The 12,429-nt window shown below is 33.5% G+C and overlaps 1 protein-coding gene across 3 annotated transcripts in view; it reads right to left on the bottom strand.

Annotated features, from left to right (window-relative positions):
* LOC129224085 (uncharacterized) overlaps positions 1 to 9,716 on the bottom strand; it is a 152,939-nt gene extending 143,223 nt beyond the window's left edge. For 2 of the 3 annotated variants that reach the window (XM_054858488.1, XM_054858487.1), the window contains exon 1: positions 9,056 to 9,716. In XM_054858488.1, the coding sequence (XP_054714463.1) occupies positions 9,056 to 9,221 (166 nt within the window). In that variant the 5' untranslated portion in view covers positions 9,222 to 9,716. The remainder of the gene's footprint in view (positions 1 to 9,055) is intronic. The other variant, XM_054858489.1, reaches the window with a different exon arrangement.
* Positions 9,717 to 12,429: the final 2,713 nt, after the last annotated feature.

Below are 12,429 nucleotides of genomic sequence, written 5' to 3'. Positions count from 1 at the left end.
TTGTACTTTCAAAAAAAAAAAAAAAAGTGGTAACAGAATCTGGAGAATTTGTCAAATGAAATTTTTTTATTTAACTATTATAACTATGTTGCATTAAATAAGTGTATAAATCAAACACATGTAAGAACAAATAAATAAATAGTGAAACAAAATAAATGAGTGACTTAAAAAAATATTGTCTATGAAAATTAGTGAATGAATGAACAAATGACTAATTAAATGAAGAATTGTAGATGAATGAATTACTGAAGTAATATGTAAACGATGTATTTGATAACTAAATAAGTAAACGAAATGATTCATTTTACTTTGCCCTGCTTAAACTTGAAAAATTGTGGTTAACATTTAAAAATAAAAAATAAAAAAAAGCTTAAAATTAATTAAATAAGTTGATGTACTGGACATTAGTAGATCTTAAATAATACTTAAAACGTTCATTACAGAAGCTTTATCATTTTATAATAACAAGAAAAAAAAAAAAGATGAATCCGAAAATATTATAAGATGGTTATCAAATCTTGAAAATGGCATGTACAATTGTATGCCTTGAGCTTTATTGCTTCACTGACTTAAAATACATGTTTAAGAACATAGTGAAACGCCCCCCTGGTTGCTCTGCAAACTGAAAAAAAAAATCAAATATTTCGCTTTTTGCTATGCCCCATACTTCCTTGCATAGAAACAAAGGGATTTACTCTCAGAATATCTCAGAAGATTTATTTAGAGGATGATTTAAAGACATGACTTGGTTTTATCTGCACCATTATGCAATTTTTTATCATTTTTCGTTCAACTGATATGGACCATTGCAACAGCTGAACCGCTAATAATCTTCGTATATTTGAAGGAGCCAAACAGAAGTAGTTGCCTATTGATGCTTGTAAAATCATTTCATATTCTTTTGCTCATTGCGTTTAACTAATGTGCATCTCATGCATTTAATTCTTAAAAAGGAATCATTCTTTTTTACTTCCTTTTACAAAAAAGGAAGTATTGTATTCTCGCGAAAAAATTTTCACTCAAAATTCGGCCTTAATTTCCATTTCGCTCACCCCCGAATTGATGTTGAGTTTTTTTTTTCAACCCGATCACACGCGGATAAGAGCCTAAGAACGTATAATTGCTCGAAATATCCATATTGACATTCCCGGAGTTAATTACAACGACTTTTCTCGTGATGTACGTATGTATGTGCGTATGTGCGGATTTATGTCGCATAACTCAAGAGCGGTATGTCCTAGAAAGTTGAAATTTGGTACGTAGACTCCTAGTGGGATCTAGTTGTGCACCTCCCCTTTTGGATGCATTCGGGTGTTTTTAAGGGGGTCTTTTGCCCCTTTTTGGGGGGAAATCATTGTTAATTTCGATGTAAACTCAAGTGGTGTTAAAATTTGGCGGACACTTGGCGATATATCACCAGTCTTTTGGTCGCCAAGTTTTGTCGCCAAGTTGGCGACAAATTTGGCGATTTTTTTTTTTTTTAAAATCTTGTTTCAATTCGGTTACTGGTGATGATATTTAGAGAGTAAACTATTGAATTACATTAAAATTGCCAATAATGGGAAAGTAACAATAAAATTGGAGTAAAAGGAAGTCATGTGATGCACACATCAGCTCCTTTTTCTTTAACAATGTATGAAAAAAAATAGGGACATTCATGATGCTATTTCTTTACGATCGTACTTACATGTATACTCTTTTTCAAATATAAACCATATTTCTCTAAAGTTTTGCCTTAGGCTCCAAATTATCTCAAATATTTCTTTTTGGGCAATTAAACATTTTAAAACAAAATATATGTTTCACAAAATAATAAACAGTTAAGTGATATTAAGCAATTTCGAATTTCTTTTATCAACTTCTTAGAAATAACAGTTCAGTAAATTCCAGCAACTAGTAATTTATCCAGAGCAATAAGTTTGATTAGAAGGGTATTACAAATTTATTAATCAATTAGTTAATATTATTGATTAATACAAAGTTAGGGAACAAATTACAGTAAAAAACATTAAAAAATACAAAAAATAGTGTTTAAAATATAAAGACAAATTCAAATTATTTTACCAGTGCACTTTTTTCCCTTTAGGCTTGTTGTACTTATTGACTCTTTCAAAACAAACAATATAACACTAAAACTAACAAAATTTGTACCACAGGAAAATTAGTTGCGTTGTTCATTGTTTGGAAAACAGAAGGACAAAAATATAACATTAGACCATTTCTAGTAAAAAGAAAAAAATATCGTCATAATTATTTGTATCATATTAAAGTTCTGTACAGCTGGCAATAGTTTTGCATCTGGATTTTGAAAAATATTTTTTTTTTCATTGAAGCATTCACGAATTGCTTATTGTTCTCACTTCACCGTTTTGATGTCCATCCGTCCTTTGATTTTATTTACACACACACACTCGTAATTTGAAAAAACACAGTTTGAATTTAAGATATCAAAATTTAAATTAATGTTTTAGTATTACTTCTTGAACCCTAAAACTTATAGCATATTTAGAGTAATCATTATTTTTTGTGATTTTCTTGTTTTTAAACATATTTTTAACACTGTTGGTTTTCTATTTCTAGCTATAACGTTTTAATGTTAACGCAAAGGTAGTGCTAAAAATATTAAATTGTTCAGAAATTTCCTTAAAATACAAAAACACAATTAGTATGCATTCATTCTCGCATCTTTTTAGAATTGAGTATGTTAGAAGCAAATCCGGTTAAGATGAAACAAATTCTAATGAACAAACATAGTCATTACTATTTAATGGTAAACAACAAAACCATGAGCTCTATTAAAGTTAATTACTTCGCATTCCAATCATAACTTTCATCTTTTAATTTCAGCAAAAAAAAATGTGTAACGACTTCCAATTGCATACAGAAATATTTTAATATTTCACATTATTTTTACACTTGAATTTCTATGTTATGTGTCAATAAAGCTTTTATTTACAAAGCAAAGTACATTCCTGACAAAATTGTTGATCTATTACACAGAACAAGAAACGTGACTTTTTGTTTTACTTAAAGATCTGAAAGACATATTTATGTATTGAATCTCTGCGCACTATAAAATGCAGTCTCCAAAAAAAATGTGTGTGTTTGAACGTGAAAAACTCGAGAACAGCTGGCCAATTTTTCTGAAAATAACTTATTAAATTTTGTTTACAACCAAAAAGGTTTGGAGACATCTTCAAAAAAAGTTCAATAAATTGTTTTTTACTACAATTTAAGAAACTGTTTCCACATAAATTCCCGAATATATGTGCGAAGAACTACTTTCACACATTAATATTATGTATTATTTGAAAGAGCAAGCTTCTTAGCACTCGATGCAAGTTGTTCAAATTCTCTAATGAAAAATGGCGAGAGTTATTCCTGTTTTTAACTAGATGGTTTCAACGGTTTGCTTGAATCTAGTCAAATTGTAAACAAATCTAATACCGGCAGAGCTATTCAGAGCCTTAAAATACTTGCAGTTCATTCCGAAGGACAAAATATACAGAGGAAGCACAAATAATGGACCCGATTTCAAAACATTAAATTACATAAACACATTAAATACCCACAGAGACATCCAGAGTCTCAAAATACTTGCAGTTCATTCAAAAGGACAAAACATACAGCGTGAACACAAATGATGGACTCGATTTCAAAAATCATATTTTTGAAAATTTAGCACACATTACAATAAGTGATATGGAGTTTAATGAGAAATACAACACTATTTTTTATTTTATTAGAGTTCAATCACATAAATGCACCATGTGGGAGCACATTGTTCAACATGTTCATTTTCAAAGACTCAATGTTCGAACTTTTGTTACGAGAAAACATCTAATCGGCATTCGAGTTAATTCTGCACATTTCAGATTTTCATTTTGTCAATGTTTTGTAACGCTGTGCAAATGTGTTTTTGAAGTGTTGGCATCGCTGATGAAATCTCATTGGCATTAGCCTTCCTACACACGGGACAACTTATTTAAAACAGCATTCGAACGGACGGTTATCAGGAAGTGTTAAGCAACAGTCACATATCCTCCTCACGTCACGTCAGCGACGATTTTTCCCCTCTAAAATCAGTTTTCGGTCGGCGTTGCCTTGACAGCAAGCCGTATTGTACGGAACTCGTCAACGTGAAGAGAAGCTAGATATTTGGCGTCCGTCCAGTTGTGCGTGGCATTTCATTGGTCTCCACAAGATGAGCGAGATATCTCTATTAGGTGCATGTGCTTTGCTCGCATTCGCAATGTATGAATGCTTGTCCCCTATCGGAAAACGTACGTCTGTCCCCTTAAAGGGCTGTTCACTTATCGACCGTCCGTCCCGTCCATTCCGAGTTTTTCCACCCAAAACAGGTTTTCTTTGCTGGTTGCCGTGACAGAAAGCCATCTTGGACGGAACCGGCTTCGATCAGAAGAACCTTGATATCTAACGGCTGTCAAAAGTAGGACAGCATTTCATTGGCTTCCGACAAGCAGCGCGCTCTTCTCTTTGGTGAGTGGATTCAGTACGTGATTGATGTGCGGCGACCGTATAATAAGAATGCTACTCTGTTTTCGGCGTCAGTACGTCACGTCAAAAAACTGGATGGACGGGACGGTCGGCCGATAAGTGAACTGCCCTTAACGTGGCGTGAAGACGATATGTGAATTAGGCTTAACTTGGTAGAAAAGTGAAGGAATCAACCGGCGTCCTTCCGACGACGTCACCTCATCAGGCAAATGTGTCACTACCATTTTCACCCTATGGGTTAAATCAACTAGACAGTTGATTCAACTCATCGGGATATTGCCAAGCGTTCGCTCTACACACGAGTAAACTCGTTGAGTCAACTCGGGTCATTGTTAACCGTGTTGTGAAACAGCTGCTCGAATAACTTCGACGTTTCAGAAGAAAAGTTTATTCAACTAAGTTTCCTCTTGTAAAGACTGAAAAACGCCAATCAACTAGTTGATAGGGGATTTTTCGAACTGTTGATTCAACTTACCGCCATCGTTTGTAGGAGCCCTTACCCAGTAAAAGAATGTTCATGGCGTGATGGGCAAATTGGATTACAGAGCACGCGTTTGCCGTGTCACAAAAGTTTTAAACGTCTAGCATTTGTGGCTGGAAAAAAAACAAATTTGGTATGGGTATTTCTGTTTACAATCATGTGGCACTTAATGTAGAATTAGCAGTAGTTTCAAACATATATATATACATTTAAAATCAGGTTTATCATTTGTGCAAAAATTAACAACAATTTTTATTTTAATTATTTGCCTCACATTCCTATTAACAGTAAAACTGTCTCTTCATTCAGGAACAATTTTAGTTCAAGTCTGTCGCTTAAACATATAACTCATAATATTTTGTAGTTTTATGCAGCATCAGTTATGTGCCTAAGTCACAAAAAAAAAAAAAAAAAAAAAAAAAAAATAGTAGGCAGAAATTTGGCTGGGAATACTTTTTTCTTATTTTTTTTTCGAACTTTTCAATCTAAAGATATTAATAACAAGAAATAAATCGTAATAAATGACAGAAACCAAGATCTTGAAAAGCCAAAACAAAGAATTAGGGTTTGAATTCGAATTTCTGAATAAATGAGAAGATCTACTTTTCAAAACGTTTAATGAAAGCAACTGCAAGAGCATATTAAAATATTAAGATAAACATATTATGCATCTTTTAGTTATACAGTAAAAACATGCATGTTTTCTGTACAAATTGAAATAAGTGAAACATTGCAATATAATCTAGCGAAATTTTCCATACGTTCCAGTGTTAAGTTCACATAATATTAAATTTTGGTCGGATAAGATTGCTTCAAGCTATGAAATTTCGTTTCAAATGTTGCAGCCCAATTTTGTTCACGCTCTGTTGATGCATTCGATAACATTCCAGGGATTACGTTCTATGTATAGCAAATTTAAAATCCACCAATAGTTCCGTAATTTTGTAATTTAGGTAGTAGTCAATGTTTCGTTTGCATTATTGTTTCAGTCGTTAACTGCCTTATTAATTACTAATGTTAGTTTTGCTGTTGTTCGCATAAAATTGATGAAAACACCTTTTTTTTTTCTTTCCAAACATTAAGTTTAGTTGTATATACAATTGCAGCTGTGATTAACCCATGAGCCTTATATGGCCACTTAGTAAGTTTTTTTTTTAATTTCTATAAAAACTTTATCAAATCAAATATATTCAAAAAATATTTTTAGTTAAGTCTAAGCATTGACCTATGCTCTAGTACACTTTAGATGGGCAATTATCTTAAAGGGTCAGTTTCTTACCCAGGATCATAACGATCTTATAAAAACATTTTCAACTTCTTTTTTTTAATTATTAAATTATTTAAAATAAAACGGCAACAGTACCAGACATGCTTAAGACACTGCTTTCAGGTAAACTCAATTTTCTGAGACTTTTAACGTATTTAGCCTTTTAAAACTTTTTCTCTCGTGCAACTATATCTCATCTAACGTTTGGCTGCTTCTGAATACTCTAAATTACTTAATTCTTTTTTTATTTGCTCAATTTCGGAAAAAGGTCCGACCCCCAGTACCAGACACCGACAATTCTGATGATACCCAGTAACAGATAAGATGAGGAAAGTATGAGTAATGGACAGAGTTCTCCTTTTATCTCTAAAATGTGCAAACTTTCGTTATTTTTAGAGCTTAAACCTTATTAAATTCAAATGAACATGAAAACCAGCAGACCTCGTGGTGGCTGTACATACCCTTCCACCACTGCCTTGTAAATACCCACTGGCTCATAAAATTCACTCTGATAACACTAGATGGTTGCACCGTAAACATGAGTCGCAGCAACAACAGTTTTAGCCGCCTAAAATTCTTATTATTTAAATCCAAACTTACGACTGTCAGTTACTGGACCCTTGACTGTTATTGGTGCCGTTATCTTATTTGATACCTGCTAAGACTTTTATGTATAAAACTGTCTGCTACTTTTAAATTGACAATGCTAGTGAGAATCGACATATTCTTCTCACAAGTTCTAGGTAAGTCTTTTGGATAGAGTTTTTTAAAGCTAAAACTCTGCCAGCTAAAAGCACGTCCTTATTTATTAATTATTTGAATCAATGTCAACGATTTCCAGACAGGTCGTTTCTCCACACTGAATCCGCGCTTTCACGCTGCAATGAAACTGTTTCTGGTATTTTCCATTATTTTGAGCATTTTACGAAATCAAACCAATGTGCCGTATAAAATTAATTAACAATTATTTAAGTACAGGGCGTCATTCTTATAGCACAGTTAATTCGCCCCGTGTAGTATCGAAACCGTGTTATACGAGACTTTTTTGAAAATAACTTTTTTACTTATTTTTTACACTAATTAATCATGTACATAATAAAAATCATGTCAAAATGTACCGTGTTATATCAAAACCGTGTTCCGTGTTATATCGAAACCATGTTATATGAGACTTAGAAATAATGTAAATCAAGGGATGTGTACCGTGTTATATCGAAACCAAGTTTCATAAAAACAAAGTAAAATCTTATTGGAGTTATCAAACATTAACAGAATGTATTGAACAAAAATGAAATTTTATCTTTTTTGAAATATAACATTCGTGTTATATTAAAACCATGAAGTATTAAATTCAAGTTTCGTATCGTGTCATGTCGAAATCGTGTTATAATAATCTCAATTTTGGGTACCGTGTAATATCGAAATCGAGTTGTGCAAGTACCGTGTTATACGAGGGAAAGCTGTACATATGTGCTAAGAAGTAGTAGTACAAAACACCTCGTTTAAAATTAACACATGAAAGAAAAAATATAAACTGCAAACACGCATATCCAAGTAAAACACATCCTTTTTGAATGCAAAAAGGTGTGACCTTCACAACTCTTCAATTTTTTTGCTGAAATTATCTTTGACGTTGGTTTGTTCTACTAGTACAATGATTTTTTCTCCACTATACAGTATACATTGCGCTCCTGGCATAAATAAAAAAAAAAGAAATTAATTTGAATTCTGAAATTTTGAATACAAATTATGTTTTTTGCAATCACGAGAGGACATTACTCATTGGAGTTATTGTTTCTAGAAACGGCTCCTGTCCCCCCAAGCCTGCCTCTCCTCCTGGGCGGTTACGTGCGTATAGTTGTGTGTGCAGGCGCACGTGCATGCATGTATAGGCTTGTGTGTGTGCGTAGACCTGTGTGTATGCAGTTAGGCGCGTATGTGTATGTGTGTAACGGCGTGTGTGTGAAAGTGTGTATGTGCGTAACGATACGTGTGTGTGAGCGTGCATGTTTGTGAGCGTGTGTGTGTAGGACATGGACGCCACCGACCAGGAGAAGCGGCTAAAGGCGGACAGTGCTCAGGACCGGAGGACGGTGGGCGGTGGTGCTGCAGAGGCACCTGGTCCAAGTTGAAAAAGGAACCACAACGCCAGGGATTGTCAAATGAGAGCAATAAGCAATCGTGATTGCTCAAAAAACTATAATAATGTTTTATTTTTTATATGCGGTAATTTTTAGAACCTTGAGTTTTTGATCTTGATTAAAAAGATTGTATTTCATGTTACATTTTCTGCTTTAATATTTAAGAAGCACTATAACTCAATTCTGCGAAAATAACAAAAAGTATTAACCATGCTCTAAACTGCGTCGACTACTGAGTAAGTCACATATTGAAGAGCGATAGCTTTGTGCAAGGTAAATTAGATAAAAATGGAACAACGTTTAAAAGCAGAAAAAGGATAAAAGGTTTTTAAAAACGCAGACATGTTTCGGAGGCAATAGCAAGGCCTCCGAAACATTTCACAAGATTTCGGAGGCTATTCCCTCCGAAACATGTCTGCGTTTTTAAAAACTTTTTATCCTTTTTGTGCTTTTAAACGTTGTTCCATTTTTATCTAAGTCACATATTACTAGTAGACTTTTTTTGTGTGTTTTCTGAACATAAAACATGAAAAATTTTAAAATACCTCGTTGAATAAATCGAATGAAAAATTTGTTTTTATGCTGTGGAGTAAATATAATTATAGGAATTTTTAAAAGATGAAAAATGTAAGAAAAATGGTTACTAACCTTCAGAAATTTGATTTAGCGAGGAAGTCAAATTAAGATGCTGTACTGTCCCAGTAACATTTTGTCCAAAAAGTAAACAAATGCACAAGGCAAAAACTATCACTTCACATTTCCACATAGTGTTTTCTTTTTTCATCTTAGGGGGTCTAGCTTCCGTTGGGAACATTGTGAAACTAGCTATTTGTCAGCAGTCTCTTTTTAATTATCTAATACAAGTTGACAGTCTATATAGCACCAGGAAAGGTATCACCTCGATCCAGTTAGTCTCAAAAATTTGATTTATCCATTAATATCCAGTTATGTCAAGTGACGAAGATTTTCCCGGATGAAATATTCCAATGTTCACATTACAATAGTTAAAAAAGTATTTCAATACTTAGAGAGAAAATGACAAGGCGTTAAAAGAAAACTTTTAACCTGTAACGAGTACTCAAAAACTTTAGAACGACAACAAAATGAATTGCACATCAAATACAGAACGCTGGCCCGACAACTTTTCACTGCTTCGTTCGAAGTACAACAAACGATTATTTTTCAGTCAGAATGGAAAGAAAACATTAAAAAAGTCGCGGAAAGAGCCCTTTAGAAATTCTTCTACGCCAAGAGCGGGATCTGCAAATAGTGAGAGGCGCGGTTGAGGAACTCACCACTACCCGAAAACAGCCGGCACAGTCTTATTCACGTGACCTGACGTCACTACACCTTGCCGCCCGGACAGTTGCGCAGTTCTGAGAAGGAAAAGGAGGGTAGAGAAAACTTAATGCTCACCTGTTCCATTAAAGACACTTTTTCGAAGGATTTTTTAATGTTATCGAACATTTTCTTCAGAATAGTTTGGCATGGACCTGTAGAAGAGTTTTGGAATAATTTTCCGAAGTTAGAATAAAAATTTATTTAAAAAATGGTATCGTTCCAACGGGTTGTTTTTTCCTCCTAAATAGTTTAACGAAAGTGTTATTTAATTTTGGAATTTATTTTTAAACACCTAAAAGCATTCACAACAAATAAAATAATAGTTTATCTTGTTTTTCTTTTGTTAATTGCTTATTTTTATTTTTAATCTGTCTGATGTCCGTTTTCATTGCTTTTACTGGGTGTCTTTACATCTAGAAGCTCACACCTTTAAATTGTAAAAGGTGTTCCTTGAAACCCCGAAACACGTGTATTCTGTAATCTGTTCATTTGTGCTAAATAACGTTGGATATTTCCTGTTATTCCTCGGAAAAAGAGTATCTATTTATTGCTTTATTACTACTTCAGTTTCTTAAATTACAAGTATCCAGATCTAAAAGTCTAGAAAAGTAGAATAAGCCGAAATAATATCTTCTTCTGGTTTCAGATTATACCCTCTGGTTTTATATAAATTGCGTTGCGTATTTGTGTTAAATTCTTTTTCTATGGGGGAACAGGATTTTCCTTCTGTATTTGCAATGCGGATTTTTTTTTTAAATTTTTTTTTCCTAAATGGAGCGGAATGATCATTTATGTAAATTGCGTTGTGTATTATTTCACTACGAATGACATTATTTTCCATTTGTTCTAAATATAATGTTTTTTATTTACGTTATTCTTTTTTCAAAGTACAGGGGAGAGAGCAGAGTTATTGTTTAACGTTTTAGTTAAATAGATATGATCCTTCATGTATTGGAGTTCGCTTCGCTCGTTAATCGGCTGGGTTTTGGTAGCTTAGTGATACACGCGACAAACTGGCAAACTGCTGATTATTTACAGCCTTTTTTAAAATGATTAGAAATTTAATAATAACACATTTAGCTCTGTCCCCTTTTTGGAGTGAAATGGTCAATATGAGAAACATGCAGTGTTGATACTTTCTCCAAGCGGCATACAGGCGTCCCTCGCATAACACGGTACTTGTAAACACGGTTTCGAGATGACACGGAACCAAGTTTGCGATTATTATGCGACAGTTTCGATATTACACGGTACGAAACTTGAATTCAACACTTCATGGTTTTGATGTAATATAATACAGGCGTCCCTCGCATAACACTGTACTTCTAAACACGGTTTCGATATTACGGTACCAAGTTTATGATTATTATAAGACGGTTTCGATATTACGCGGTACGAAACTTGAATTCAACACTTCATGGTTTTGATGTAATATAATACAGGCGTCCCTCGTATAACACGGTACTTCTAAACACGGTTTCAAAATGACACGGAACCAAGTTTGCGATTATTATGCGACAGTTTCGATATTACACGGTACGAAACTTGAATTCAACACTTCATGGTTTTGATGTAATATAATACAGGCGTCCCTCGCATAACACTGTACTTCTAAACACGGTTTCGATATTACGGTACCAAGTTTATGATTATTATAAGACGGTTTCGATATTACGCGGTACGAAACTTGAATTCAACACTTCATGGTTTTGATGTAATATAATACAGGCGTCCCTCGTATAACACGGTACTTCTAAACACGGTTTCAAAATGACACGGAACCAAGTTTGCGATTATTATGCGACAGTTTCGATATAACACGGTACGAAACTTGAATTCAACACTTCATGGTTTTGATGTAATATAATACAGGCGTCCCACGTATAACACGGTACTTCTAAACACGGTTTCGAGATGACACGGAACCAAGTTTGCGATTATTATGCGACAGTTTCGATATTATACGGTACGAAACTTGAATTCAACACTTCATGGTTTTGATGTAATATAATACACGCGTCGTATAACACGGTACTTCTAAACACGGTTTCGATATTACACGGAACCAAGTTTGCGATTATTATAACACGGTTTCGATATTACACGGCTTTATTGCTTCATGATTTTGATATAACTCGAATGTTATATTTATAAAAGATGGAATTTCATTTTTGTTTAATACATTCTGTTAATGGTTGATAACTCTAATAAGTTTTTACTTTGTTTTTATGACACTTGGTTTCGATATAATATAGTATACATTTCTTGATTTACATTATTTCTAAGTCTCGTATAACACGGTTTCGGTATAACACGATACGTATAAACCTGATTTTTCTCATGCACATACATAATTAGTATTATAATATAATGCTAATTATGACATTTTTACTTAAAATAAAGAAAATCATCATTTAAAAAAAAGTATCGTATAACATATCGTATAACACGGCTTTGATACTACACGGAACGAATTAACCGTGTTATACGAGGGACACCTGCATATGTTTAACACGACACATTAAATGTTTCAGAGGAGTAAATACTTGAAACGTAACGCAGCAATAGAGTGACATTTTCTCTCAAATAGCTTTTATAAATTGATCTATTTTTGAAATGTGAAAACTGTGGATGTTGTTCTGGTATTAGATTGATCCGTGAGAAGGTGACATCTTTAAGAA

Source organism: Uloborus diversus, chromosome 6, assembly GCF_026930045.1.
Source record: "Uloborus diversus isolate 005 chromosome 6, Udiv.v.3.1, whole genome shotgun sequence".
NCBI classification, from domain to species: Eukaryota; Metazoa; Arthropoda; class Arachnida; order Araneae; family Uloboridae; genus Uloborus; species Uloborus diversus.
This window is presented reverse-complemented; position numbering and strand designations above follow the sequence as displayed.